At 42.9% G+C, this 14,912-nt stretch overlaps 3 protein-coding genes across 3 annotated transcripts; 1 reads left to right on the forward strand and 2 right to left on the reverse strand.

The window, feature by feature from the left end:
* Positions 1–122: 122 nt before the first annotated feature.
* LOC120538335 (histone H2A-like) lies at positions 123–601 on the reverse strand. Its single transcript, XM_039767795.1, has one exon. The coding sequence runs from the start codon at positions 550–552 to the stop codon at positions 166–168; it is 387 nt and encodes a 128-aa protein (XP_039623729.1). The 5' UTR covers positions 553–601; the 3' UTR covers positions 123–165.
* Positions 602–1,527: 926 nt separating this feature from the next.
* LOC120538339 (histone H2B 8-like) lies at positions 1,528–1,965 on the forward strand. The gene has a single exon (XM_039767798.1). The coding sequence runs from the start codon at positions 1,539–1,541 to the stop codon at positions 1,914–1,916; it is 378 nt and encodes a 125-aa protein (XP_039623732.1). The 5' UTR covers positions 1,528–1,538; the 3' UTR covers positions 1,917–1,965.
* A 686-nt stretch (positions 1,966–2,651) lies between these two features.
* LOC120538317 (histone H4) lies at positions 2,652–2,963 on the reverse strand. Its single transcript, XM_039767778.1, has one exon. The coding sequence runs from the start codon at positions 2,961–2,963 to the stop codon at positions 2,652–2,654; it is 312 nt and encodes a 103-aa protein (XP_039623712.1).
* Positions 2,964–14,912: the final 11,949 nt, after the last annotated feature.

The raw sequence follows: 14,912 nt of genomic DNA on the forward strand, positions 1-14,912 counted from the left end.
GAAGCGTCAGAGGTGGGCACTCACACATATGACAAGTTTCTCATAATTCGGAAACACGCAATACAGAGGTGTACGTTCAAGAAACAATATCTCAATGGAACAGGCTCTAGTTTGAACAGATGGGTGGCTCTGAAAAGAGCCGTTGGTTGTCATAAGCGCCTGAGCTTACTTGCTCTTAGCTGGTTTCTCGGTCTTCTTGGGCAGTAGCACAGCCTGAATGTTGGGCAGCACGCCACCCTGAGCGATGGTCACGCCACCCAACAACTTGTTGAGCTCTTCATCGTTACGCACAGCCAGCTGCAAATGGCGAGGAATGATTCTGGTCTTCTTGTTATCGCGGGCAGCATTGCCGGCTAACTCGAGAATTTCGGCAGTCAGGTATTCAAGCACAGCAGCCAAATAAACGGGAGCACCGGCACCCACCCGCTCGGCATAGTTGCCTTTCCTCAGAAGCCTGTGAACGCGGCCAACGGGGAACTGCAAACCAGCTCGAGAAGAGCGAGTCTTAGCCTTGGCGCGTGCTTTACCACCAGTCTTGCCTCTTCCAGACATCTCGAAATACTCAGAGCAATTCCTTGCAAGAGAATGATTAAGAAGGTCGGCGATGCGTTCTTATAAAGGCTTCCTTCGGGTGCCGCAAGCGACACAAACTGACTGCTGATTTGCATGTATTCTTACGTCACTCGACTGGCCGCGACTCCAAGGCGTGGCCTGCCTGCCAACCACATTGAACAATGCTTCAAGTTCAAAAATACAAATCTGAGCAAAAAGTACAAAGTGCCGTTTTATTATTTTCATCGTTTGAGTGTCCTACACGTATACATACACATATTCATTTGTATACTTTGACTCTTTTCCTGGATTGCATTGCACTGATATATTTTTAATTATACTGTATATTTAGTGTCATATTTATTTGTATACTTTATGACTCTTTTCCTGGATTGAATTGCACCGATATATTTTTAATTATATATTTATTACACCACACCTCTGTGCCATTGTCCTTTGTTTCATTGCACCGAATAGTCCGACGCATGAAGACTACAGTATTTGGCAAAAACGTTTCCTCTTTACAAGGTTTTGGTGTTCAAGGCGCTATACGGGGAAAACATAACTGTTTGAGCACGAAAGGCGGTATACACGGTGTCTCGTTCTGTATACAAACGTCTCGTTTTTTCCAAATGGCAGGACTCGCCTGCGCAAAAGGATTTCCGAGCTTCTGCAGGTTCTTTCCTTCAGCCCTGCGAATTTCATCTCGTGCAGGTTACTTTGTTAAATCTCATTTGATGAGCTGGTATCATACGTTGTATTCAGCACGCGTAGTAACTGTTCTACAGCACATAGAGGTGGTGGGCGGTAAAAGAAAAAAAGCCCCTGAAATATATTTTCGTGCCAATTTTGTCCAATTCAGTTACGCCAAGGTCGCTGGTGGCCACGCCTAACGCTGCAGCGTGTGTCATTTGCACGGCTGCCTTTAAAAGGGGGAAGCTGGGAAGTGTTGCTTTTCAGTTTTCTAAACTAGAACTTACACAGCAATGCCTGAGCCGAAAGCCGCCCCTGCCCCCAAGAAGGGGTCCAAGAAAGCCGTTTCTAAGAGCCAAGCCAAAGGTGGGAAGAAACGCAGAAAGACCAGGAAAGAAAGCTATTCCATCTATGTGTACAAGGTACTGAAGCAAGTGCACCCCGATACGGGCATCTCCTCTAAGGCGATGGGCATCATGAACTCCTTTGTGAATGATATCTTTGAGCGTATCGCCGGTGAGGCTTCTCGCCTTGCGCACTACAACAAGCGCTCCACCATTTCTTCCCGGGAGATCCAGACTGCTGTAAGGCTCCTGCTACCGGGAGAGCTTGCAAAGCACGCCGTGTCGGAGGGCACCAAGGCCGTTACCAAGTACACCAGCTCCAAGTAAAGGGCAAAACTACTTCAGCTAGAAACCAACGGCTCTTTTCAGAGCCACTTACCTAATCTGAAAAGAGCTCTAACACCCTGAAAACCGTTTTTCTGCAATGTTTGTGAAGCGTATTTGAGTACACTGCTGTGCTCTGTCTGCGTTCCACGGGTTTGCATTTGGCAGCAGAACCACTGACACCCCATTTCATGGCTGCAAGTACTTTCGGTTTTATTAGCAGAAACTTGTGCTTCTATCAAGCGAGTATAAAAAAATGGGTCGGTTACATAAACCTGAAAAGCAAAACCCCGCTTAGGACAAATTAGGCACGAAGACCCTCAACATTTCTACAAACTTACCTGTGGCACTTCAGAAATCGACAGGACCGCTGCTACCACAAGTCAAAATGCCTCTCACCCAGGAAACCTAAATCTTCTGTTCTATAGTAAATTCAGCTTCACTACTAAAGTAGTATGCAATGCAGCTCGAGGATTGCTGGAGACCAGTCGGTTCGTAAAACCGCTCGTGAAGGTCAAATTCTGTCAAGCGAACCCATACCGCTCTAATATTCCCCCAATGCACGGAAAATCAGTTTATAACGCTTTGCTGAGCAAACATTCCGATCAGTTGGTTTATGTACTATCGAGTCAACTGCTTTTAAGTGTCAGGATACAAGGAAAGCTCTCCAAACAGAAAACGTGGGCGGCTCTTAAAAGAGCCTTTGGGTGATGAGATTTACAACGTTTCACAGAAAGATTAACCGCCAAAGCCATACAAAGTACGACCCTGTCTCTTCAACGCGTATACCACATCCATGGCAGTCACGGTCTTTCTCTTAGCGTGCTCCGTATAAGTGACAGCATCTCGGATGACATTCTCCAGAAACACTTTGAGCACTCCGCGAGTTTCCTCATAGATCAAGCCAGAAATTCGCTTTACTCCACCTCGTCGAGCTAAACGGCGAATAGCTGGCTTTGTAATACCTTGGATGTTGTCTCGCAACACTTTACGATGACGCTTAGCGCCACCCTTTCCAAGCCCTTTACCTCCTTTTCCTCGTCCAGACATTATACCGTTTGCTCAGCTCACAAGTCGTGCGAATAATAACCAAAACGGCACATTTCCTTCCTGATATGGGTAAAACGACGACCTGCTTGAACACAGCATAGGAGATGTCTGCGCGGGCTTTCAGCAACTCGGGTTTTGAATTCTGTCTTCAGTTTCCGAGCGCAAATCCCGCGAACAAAGAATCTAATCCACCATGTGGAACCGAATTGGAAGAAGAGGCCTGGAAGCTGCTAATTGCGCGATACACTTAGGATTTCTTGAGTCATACATTTTTCCTATGCTTGCTCCTTGGTGTGAATATTAACTCTCACCGTTTAAGCCGCTTGTGCGTTGGGGTCGGTTTACAGTGCGGGCAAAGCTTCTATTTGCCCTATTTGCTTCTGATGAGAAAATGACAACTGCCCCAAAGGATTTTCTTATATATCCCCATTCACTCCGCTTGCCCTTACATGAACAACAATTTCTTTGTGCCGCTTCATTCACAATACAATCAAGTCATGGTTGTTAATTCTGAGGGTTGATTTCCACATCCTCGTGAAAACACAGAAAGGAATAATGATTTCCTTCGTTGTGACAGCTTTCTCACATAATTTCAACAATTGCATTTTCCATTTCCTTTGCCCACTTTTGCTTAAAGGGGTATTTCACCAAAAATGAGTGACTTTTTACAGTTTTTCTCAATTGCTAAAACACAATTTCTGAAACCTTGCTCCATTTTCTGAAACCATTAAATGCAAAACCTTATCTTCAAGCACTATTTACAAAACCTCTGACTCCTCTTGCAAAACGAAACTTTCGCCTAAAAACAGTTTTACCTGTGTTCAAAATCAAGCACTGCTCTCAAATCAAAAACAAAGTGATCAAAATGATATGCGCTATCAAGCAGTCAGTAAACGATACAACAAAAAACAGAAAACACATTGTTCAAAACATATAGTTCTCAGGAGAAGCAAATTTTAATCTCAATGTTTTGGGCCATACAATTTGTTCATTGTACAGTAAACAGCATACAATGCAATGCACTGTACTACAGTATACAATACTAAAAGGGACAAAAATCAAAGGAGTAAACGTGATCAATTTGCTTCTTCTCGTCTTTGGGCTGGGTTAGGCCAGAGCACTTCGTCAACATCACAAGCAATATTGTCCCTCCTGAGGCAACGGGGGAAGAAGCCTCTTGTGTGCCGTATCCAGCCCTGACAGGATTCCTCACCTATATCACCACAAGCTAAATCCATGGCTTGCAGAAGACTTACTCTGGTGTAGGGTTGCCTATTATACACTTTCCATCTCCAAGAGGAGAAAAACTCCTCAATCGGATTCAGGAAAGGCGAGTATGGAGGGAGGTACAAGTTCTTAAACTGCTCATTGATGTTAAACAATTCCCTTACGGAGCAGCTCGGTGGAAACTGACATTGTCCCACACTATCACATAGGTGGGAATGGGATTCTCATTTAGCTCTTGACCCTGATGGTGTTGAACCTGCAGCTCAAATAAAATCTCTTAGATTGGCAATAAATCTTAGAAGGTGCTGGGTGTTATATGGCCCGAGTGTAACATGGTGATGTAGAACACCATGGTTGCCAATAGCAGCACAGATGGTGACATTGCCACCTCGTTGACCAGGGACTTCAACAATGGCCCGCTGTCCAATGATGTTTCGGCCTCTCCGTCTCCTCTTTGTTAGATTGAAGCCTGCTTCATCTACAAAGATGAAGTCAGGGGTCTGTCCAAGGATTCCAAGTCAAATATTGTCTGTGTAGAAATACAATATACTGCATTTAGATTTTTGTAACTCGTACAGAGACAGTGCTATACTGTAGAGTACAATTAAGCCTACTGTATGCACTTCTGATTCAAATACATTGTATGTAATGAAGAGTAATGTCATTCACATAGTATGTGTTAGTACTGTAGAAAATCTGGATTACAGTAAATGTTTCTGAATGTACACTTACTTGCACATACTGAGTTCGCAGTTCTTTCACCCTTGGTGAGTTGCGCTCAAAGGGTACTTTGTATACTTGTTTCATTCGCATCCTGTTACGATGGAGGACACAGTCAATTGTGGAAATGCTCACACTGTTGATTCCCTGGAAGTGTGTGTTGTCTTGTATCACTCGTTCCTGGATTACTCTGAGTCGTATTACATTATCTTGAAGGACCATGCCCACTATAACGGCCTCTTGCTCTTGAGTGAATAAAGCCATCCTTCCACCTGCATGTGACAGCCTCGCAATTCTACAAAAAGTAGATGTGCAATCACAACAAATATTCATGCAGTACTATACATACAGTGATGAACTTTACAAATGTCTATTGAAACAGTTGCATATAGTGTAGTACAGTAAATTTGCAATTACAAAAATAGAGTAGTATACTGTACCTGTTCTCTTCTCTGAACGTCCTTACTATGGTGGACACAGAAAATCGGCTCAAATTGGGTTGCACTCTTAGTCCTGCTTCCCTCATTGTCAGTCCATGGACAAGAACATGGTCTATGACTGTTGCTTGAATTTCATCAGATACTTCAACTCTTTGTCTTCCTCCTCCTCTTCCTTGCCGCCCTCCTCCTCTTCCTCGCCCTCCTCTTCTTCCTCTTCCTCGCCCACTTCCTCTTTCTTGTCGTCGTCATCCTCGTCGTCGTCGTCGCCCACCTCGCATACGCACTCGTCCTCTCACATTGTTTCTTCTATCCATGCTCAGACTTTCTCCTTTCTACCTTCAACAACCTTTTTGCTCTCTGAACTGGCTTATATTGGTTGTGTCACATCATTTGAAACAGGTGACATCAATTTTGAGTGGTTGTGTTCAATCAATGACATGTTTTCTCTAATTGTATTTGAGCGTTGCTACTTGTGTTCACCAGCATGGATGACGTGTGCATTAGAGTGTAGAATGTGTTTTGAGAATGAGAATGTGTTTAGAGTTTTGTCTGAAAAGTCTAAGTAAGATCTGCATATTGTGTTTTACCATGTGAAATGGTTTAAGGTATTGACCACAGACTGCACAATTAGCTAAATGAGGTCAGGCAACTGAGAACTTTCTTCAGCCAATGGGTTTTAGTGTTTCAGCAATTGAGAAAAACTGTAATACTCAAAGTACACAAAAGAAAAATGGTTAACATGTTGCAAATTCTTAATTGGCATTAATAGACGCTAAGTTGCAATACTGAAGTCAGTCACAAGATGCCACTATTGCTACAAATGCACAATAGAGTAGTGTATATACTGTACCTTCTATTCACTGTATGGTATGATGTTTTAAAGGGAACCAAGCTGAATGCAGTTTTAGACTATCAACAGTTTCTTAAAATAAATTTAGAAAAGAGCAATGAAGTCAAGCAAAATGACACAATTTATTGGTTAACTAAAAAGATACAATATAAAAATTTCGAGGCAGCTCAGGCCCTTCTTTAGGCAGAGGAAACGACCGACAGATACATAAAATACAAAGCGTACTTTCTCTTGTAATGTGGTGGTCAATGAACAAAGAACCACCTAAAGTGCAAAACAATCAAGCAGATTTTTAAATGACAATAAATGCATATACTGTATATATACATTTTTCATTCCTGCATGCTTTATAACAAGCATAATACTGTAAATGTGTTAGACTATTGCCAAAATAAATTTCAATAAGAGGAAGAACAACCATTCATCTTCCAAACCTGTTTAAGCAGGGCAAGGTTTGTGCGGTTTTTGGAACCTGTTCCAGCAGTCATCTGCCAATAAGGCAGGAGTAACATCTGGTGAGGGCACCAGTCCATCACAGGGCAAACATACTGTGAGATGTGGCTGGCTTGTCATCCCGGCCAATACCCCCAGGCCGCCAGATGGAGACCTCCCTGCAGTATGGAGGTGCCCCGAAGACCAGCAGGGAGTAATGGGACACGTAGTTTTACACAAGACCCTAGGGATTGGAACACTTCCGGGTCAGGGAATATAAAAGGACTATGGAGTGGAGTGGAGGATTGTTTATTATTGTAGTTATTGTTATTTAATGAGTATAGTGGAGGAGAGGGTGCTTTGTGCACTGTGGCAATTTAATAAAGTCAGCATTTGGACTTTTACCTGGTGTCTGGAGTCGTGGACAGGGGTTGAAGGGAGCGAGAGCGCCCCCAATCTGTCACAGTGGCGTAGCCGGCAGGATACTCTAGCATCATTTGCAGAGGACCTGTATACAAATTTTCTGTGGGCAGAGAACCCCGAGAAGACAACGGCGTCAGGAATCACCACAACATCGCCAAAACCCGAATTACATACTCACTAGAGCCAGTTTAAAGGCTCCAGTTCTGTAACACTGCGTGTCTTTGCACTGGGGCCTACATGAACTTGTGTAGTACATGCAAGCTGAATGCAGGGAACACTCTGGAAAACGAAACCCCTGTCTCTATCTGCGAGGTAGCAGTGCTACCACTTTGCCATCCTGACACCACAGGGGAACATACAACCTTTAATTTTTGTTTTTTGTTCTTTGTCTTTCTTTTTTGTTGTCTTTTTCTATTTTTCATAGCCAATATGACATCTATTATACTAGAGAAAATCTACTTTAGAATACTTCAGGCAATCCATCATTTGGAAATTGTAGAGAGTCCTCAGCCACCTCAAGGTATGATTAAACAGGTTAATAGATTAGCATTGTTTATAAAACCTTCATCACCTAGTCTGGAAACTGCTTTAAAAATGAAGTCCCAAACTGATATTTGGTTACAAAATGTTTTGGGAGTATTAAGAGAACATTATCAAGAAGTTATACAATGCCTTTGTAAACAGTTACCAGTAATGGATGAGATGGCACAGGCCAAAGCAATTTCTATGGCTAGAAGGAAATATAGAAGTAAATTAACTTCTTTGGTTTCTTTCAGGCAGCACATTTTTAACAACTCTAAGGTGCAAATGGACTTACCTCAATTGGATGTACGGATGGTGCTCCAGGGATCTTCCTCTGACCTGGGGAGGTCGATGTCTACAGGGTTGGTGCCTCATACACCTGTGGTTTTGTCCTCGATAATCTCGGATCCTCCAGTGACAGATGGAGTTCCAACATCTAGTGGGGTAAATAATAAAAATCAACCCCAGTCTGCCTCTACGACCTTGGTCTTGGTGAGTGGCGCTTCTAATTCTAAGCCGTACCCTCTGCTTCCATCCTCCATAGACAATAGGACAACTCCGAAAAAACAGGCAGTTCAATGTGAGAAAAAAGTTAGAACAACTTCTCAGATTGAAAATATTAATTTATTAGCTGGTGGTGTTAACATGATAATGGATCTCTCTGATGAGTCTTCAGATGAGTTGATCAGTCCTGATGGCCCACCAACTAAGATCTGCCGATATAATAATAAGATGAAATACAGCTTTGAAGGTGATGATTAGTGAGCAGCAGTATGGTTTCATGCCAAGAAAGAGCACCTCAGATGCAATGTTTCTTCTGAGGATGTTGATGGAGAAGTTTAGAGAAGGCCAGAAGAAGTTGCATTGCGTCTTTGTGGACCTGGAGAAAGCATATGACAGGGTGCCTTGAGAGGAGCTGTGGTATTGTATGAGGAAGTTGGGAGTGGCAGAGAAGTATGTAAGAGTTGTACAGGATATATACGAGGGAAGTGTGACAGTGGTGAGGTCTGCAGTAGGAGTGACAGATGCATTCAAATTGGAGGTGGGATTACATTAGGGATTAGCTCTGAGCCCTTCCTTATTTGCAGTGGTGATGGACAGGTTGACAAACGAGATTAGACAGGAGTCCCCGTGGACTGTGATGTTTGCTGATGACATTGTGATCTGTAGCGATAGTAGGAAGCAGGTTGAGGAGAACCTGGAAAGGTGGAGATCTGCTCTAGAGAGGAGAGGAATGAAGGTCAGTTGGAACAAGACAGAATACATGTATGTAAATGAGAGGGAGGTCAGTGGAATGGTCAGGATACTGGGAGTAGAGATGGCGAAGGTGGATGAGTTTAAATACTTGGGATCAACAGTATAGAGTAATGGGCATTGTGGAAGAGCGGTAATAAAGAGAGTGCAGGCAGGGAGGAATGGGTGGAGAAGAGTGTCAGGAGTAATTTATGATGGACAGGTATCAGCAAGAGTGAAAGGGAAGGTCTACAGAACAGTAATGAGACCGGCTATGTTATATGGGTTGGAGATGGTGGCACTGACCTGAAAGCAAGAGACAAAGCTGGAGGTGGCAGAATTAAAGATGCTAAGATTTGCATTGGGCGTGACAAGGATGAACAGGATTAGAAATTAGTACATTAGAGGGTCAGCTCAAGTTGGACGGTTGGGAGACAAAGTCAGAGAGGCGAGATTGCATTGGTTTGAACCTGTGCAGAGGAGAGATGCTGGGTATATTGGGAGAAGGATGCTAAGGATAGAGCTGCCAGGGAAGAGGAAAAGAGGAAGGCCTAAGCGAAGGTTTATGGATGTGGTGAGAGAGGACATGCAGGTGATGGGTGTAACAGAACAAGATGCAGAAGACAGAAAGATATGGAAGAAGATGGATGATCCGCTGTGGCGACCCCTAACGGGAGCAGCCAAAAGAAGAAGAAGAAATACAGCTGTGAACGTCTGGCCTCCTAAAAATTTAACTACGAATTTCAAACTTAGGTGCTGTCTTTGTTGGAGTGAAGCAATGTGAATAGCAGGAAGGAACAGCAAAGAAAAGAAAAGAAAAGAAAAGAGCGTCCTTAATCTCATTGTCCATTTAAAGTGTTAGTTAGCCGTTTAGGATTTCAGATTGTTACAGAGTTCCTTATGAATAGTGTGTATCAAACAAAACAAAGTAAATTCGGTTTATCTGCTCTTGTCTATGGTAAATTGTTTGTATACATTATGACATCTTGCACACCAGAACACAAGGCTGAGTCTTATTCCACTCAAAACAGGAACAGTACTGTTATTTATTGTAGCAGAATCTAACATTCTTCTACTGTAAACTCAGACACAGCAATCAGACAGGGTCCTGGCCAGGTTAATGGCCAAGTAATGCTGTGCCCTGAATTTATAATGTTCCTTGCATCGACGGCAAACGCTTATAACACGACCATGATGGACTCGGATCTCCTTTAGCTGCAAGCCGCTTCCACATTTGGGAGCCCGCAGTCGCCCGCAACTGATAAACTGTCTTTTGCAGATGTGGCGATCAAACTTTGGGACACTTTTTGGCGTTTCGTCCTGTTGGGGGGAGTCCCAAACGAGTTTAGAAACCTCACAACATATTGTAACGCTGCATTGTGTCTGCCAGCGATAACCCAATGGATTCATGCTCATTTTATGCTCTATTACTTGCTTTATAGATAAAATCAATTTTATGTGATCCTTTGCTCACCTACAAGTGAACAGAGCAGTCTGGTTTTATGCCTAAGAAATCTACCATCGACCACATCCTGGCACTGAGGGTTCTCATGGAAAGCAAACGCGAATATCAGCAGAGTTTCTTTGCAGCTTTTATTGATTTTCGTAAAGCGTTCGACTTAGTTGATCGAGCTGCCCTGTGGGACATCCTAAGGGTTTATAGGATCCCTTCGAGGTTGCTGGATATGATCGCTGGCCTATACATTAGTACTGTGAGTGCTGTGCAAAGTGGAGGCAGATCCTCTGTGTTTTTCCCAGTTGATTCTGGTGTTCGTCAGTGATGTGTTCTTGCTCCTACTTTGTTCAATACTTGTATGGACTGGGTGTTGGGCAAGGTCGTGGGGTCAAGCAGCTGTGGGGCATCTGTTGGTGAAGAATGATTCACGGATCTTGACTTTGATGACAATGCTGTGATCTTCTGCTGTGGAGGCTCTGATCGGGTTACTCAAGAGACTGAGATCGGGGAGCTCGCGAGACTGAGCGAGGAGTCTGTGTCTGGGCTTGTGAGTGTCCAGGATAAAAATCAACATCCAGGCCTTTAATGACATCTTGGGCACAACCCAATGAAGTCCTTCCTATGAAGTCAGGAGATGGATCGGGAGAGCATGGAGGGTCATGAGGTCGCTGGAAAGGGGTGTGTGACACTCCCAATATCTATGCAAAAGGACGAAGGTCCAAGTCTTTAGAGTGCTGGCGTTGTCGCTCTGCTTGCCCTTCCTCTTCCCCATTTCGGACTTGGAAAATTCGGGTTTTGGCGATGTTGTGGTGATTCCTGACGCCGTTGTCTTCTCGGGGTTCTCTGCCCACAGAAAATTTGTATACAGGTCCTCTGCAAATGATGCTAGAGTATCCTGCCGGCTCGCCACTGTGACAGATTGGGGGCGCTCTCGCTCCCTTCAACCCCTGTCCACGACTCCAGACACCAGGTAAAAGTCCAAATGCTGACTTTATTAAATTGCCACAGTGCACAAAGCACCCTCTCCTCCACTATACTCATTAAATAACAATAACTACAATAATAAACAATCCTCCACTCCACTCCATAGTCCTTTTATATTCCCTGACCCGGAAGTGTTCCAATCCCTAGGGTCTTGTGTAAAAACTACGTGTCCCATTACTCCCTGCTGGTCTTCGGGGCACCTCCATACTGCAGGGAGGTCTCCATCTGGCGGCCTGGGGGTATTGGCCGGGATGACAAGCCAGCCACATCTCACAGTATGTTTGCCCTGTGATGGACTGGTGCCCTCACCAGATGTTACTCCTGCCTTATTGGCAGATGACTGCTGGAACAGGTTCCAAAAACCGCACAAACCTTGCCCTGCTTAAACAGGTTTGGAAGATGAATGGTTGTTCTTCCTCTTATTGAAATTTATTTTGGCAATAGTCTAACACATTTACAGTATTATGCTTGTTATAAAGCATGCAGGAATGAAAAAATGTATATATACAGTATATGCATTTATTGTCATTTAAAAATCTGCTTGATTGTTTTGCACTTTAGGTGGTTCTTTGTTCATTGACCACCACATTACAAGAGAAAGTACGCTTTGTATTTTATGTATCTGTCGGTCGTTTCCTCTGCCTAAAGAAGGGGCCTGAGCTGCCTCGAAATTTTTATATTGTATCTTTTTAGTTAACCAATAAATTGTGTCATTTTGCTTGACTTCATTGCTCTTTTCTAAATTTATTTTAAGAAACTGTTGATAGTCTAAAACTGCATTCAGCTTGGTTCCCTTTAAAACATCATACCATACAGTGAATAGAAGGTACAGTATATACACTACTCTATTGTGCATTTGTAGCAATAGTGGCATCTTGTGACTGACTTCAGTATTGCAACTTAGCGTCTATTAATGCCAATTAAGAATTTGCAACATGTTAACCATTTTTCTTTTTGTGTACTTTGAGTATTACAGTTTTTCTCAATTGCTGAAACACTAAAACCCATTGGCTGAAGAAAGTTCTCAGTTGCCTGACCTCATTTAGCTAATTGTGCAGTCTGTGGTCAATACCTTAAACCATTTCACATGGTAAAACACAATATGCAGATCTTACTTAGACTTTTCAGCAAAACTCTAAACACATTCTCATTCTCAAAACACATTCTACACTCTAATGCACACGTCATCCATGCTGGTGAACACAAGTAGCAACGCTCAAATACAATTAGAGAAAACATGTCATTGATTGAACACAACCACTCAAAATTGATGTCACCTGTTTCAAATGATGTGACACAACCAATATAAGCCAGTTCAGAGAGCAAAAAGGTTGTTGAAGGTAGAAAGGAGAAAGTCTGAGCATGGATAGAAGAAACAATGTGAGAGGACGAGATGCGTGCGAGGTGGGCGACGACGACGAGCGAGGATGACGACGACAAGAAAGAGGAAGTGGGCGAGGAAGAGGAAGAAGAGGAGGGCGAGGAAGAGGAGGAGGGCGGCAAGGAAGAGGAGGAGGAAGACAAAGAGTTGAAGTATCTGATGAAATTCAAGCAACAGTCATAGACCATGTTCTTGTCCATGGACTGACAATGAGGGAAGCAGGACTAAGAGTGCAACCCAATTTGAGCCGATTTTCTGTGTCCACCATAGTAAGGACGTTCAGAGAAGAGAACAGGTACAGTATACTACTCTATTTTTGTAATTGCAAATTTACTGTACTACACTATATGCAACTGTTTCAATAGACATTTGTAAAGTTCATCACTGTATGTATAGTACTGCATGAATATTTGTTGTGATTGCACATCTACTTTTTGTAGAATTGCGAGGCTGTCACATGCAGGTGGAAGGATGGCTTTATTCACTCAAGAGCAAGAGGCCGTTATAGTGGGCATGGTCCTTCAAGATAATGTAATACGACTCAGAGTAATCCAGGAACGAGTGATACAAGACAACACACACTTCCAGGGAATCAACAGTGTGAGCATTTCCACAATTGACTGTGTCCTCCATCGTAACAGGATGCGAATGAAACAAGTATACAAAGTACCCTTTGAGCGCAACTCACCAAGGGTGAAAGAACTGCGAACTCAGTATGTGCAAGTAAGTGTACATTCAGAAACATTTACTGTAATCCAGATTTTCTACAGTACTAACACATACTATGTGAATGACATTACTCTTCATTACATACAATGTATTTGAATCAGAAGTGCATACAGTAGGCTTAATTGTACTCTACAGTATAGCACTGTCTCTGTACGAGTTACAAAAATCTAAATGCAGTATATTGTATTTCTACACAGACAATATTTGACTTGGAATCCTTGGACAGACCCCATGACTTCATCTTTGTAGATGAAGCAGGCTTCAATCTAACAAAGAGGAGACGGAGAGGCCGAAACATCATTGGACAGCGGGCCATTGTTGAAGTCCCTGGTCAACGAGGTGGCAATGTCACCATCTGTGCTGCTATTGGCAACCATGGTGTTCTACATCACCATGTTACACTCGGGCCATATAACACCCAGCACCTTCTAAGATTTATTGCCAATCTAAGAGATTTTATTTGAGCTGCAGGTTCAACACCATCAGGGTCAAGAGCTAAATGAGAATCCCATTCCCACCTATGTGATAGTGTGGGACAATGTCAGTTTCCACCGAGCTGCTCCGGTAAGGGAATTGTTTAACATCAATGAGCAGTTTATGAACTTGTACCTCCCTCCATACTCGCCTTTCCTGAATCCGATTGAGGAGTTTTTCTCCTCTTGGAGATGGAAAGTGTATAATAAACAACCCTACACCAGAGTAAGTCTTCTGCAAGCCATGGATTTAGCTTGTGGTGATATAGGTGAGGAATCCTGTCAGGGCTGGATACGGCACACAAGAGGCTTCTTCCCCCGTTGCCTCAGGAGGGACAATATTGCTTGTGATGTTGACGAAGTGCTCTGGCCTAACCCAGCCCAAAGACGAGAAGAAGCAAATTGATCACGTTTACTCCTTTGATTTTTGTCCCTTTTAGTATTGTATACTGTAGTACAGTGCATTGCATTGTATGCTGTTTACTGTACAATGAACAAATTGTATGGCCCAAAACATTGAGATTAAAATTTGCTTCTCCTGAGAACTATATGTTTTGAACAATGTGTTTTCTGTTTTTTGTTGTATCGTTTACTGACTGCTTGATAGCGCATATCATTTTGATCACTTTGTTTTTGATTTGAGAGCAGTGCTTGATTTTGAACACAGGTAAAACTGTTTTTAGGCGAAAGTTTCGTTTTGCAAGAGGAGTCAGAGGTTTTGTAAATAGTGCTTGAAGATAAGGTTTTGCATTTAATGGTTTCAGAAAATGGAGCAAGGTTTCAGAAATTGTGTTTTAGCAATTGAGAAAAACTGTAAAAAGTCACTCATTTTTGGTGAAATACCCTTTAAGCAAAAGTGGGCAAAGGAAATGGAAAATGCAATTGTTGAAATTATGTGAGAAAGCTGTCACAACGAAGGAAATCATTATTCCTTTCTGTGTTTTCACGAGGATGTGGAAATCAACCCTCAGAATTAACAACCATGACTTGATTGTATTGTGAATGAAGCGGCACAAAGAAATTGTTGTTCATGTAAGGGCAAGCGGAGTGAATGGGGATATATAAGAAAATCCTTTGGG

The sequence above is a fragment of the Polypterus senegalus genome, chromosome 10, assembly GCF_016835505.1.
Source record: "Polypterus senegalus isolate Bchr_013 chromosome 10, ASM1683550v1, whole genome shotgun sequence".
In the NCBI taxonomy this organism is placed as follows: Eukaryota; Metazoa; Chordata; class Cladistia; order Polypteriformes; family Polypteridae; genus Polypterus; species Polypterus senegalus.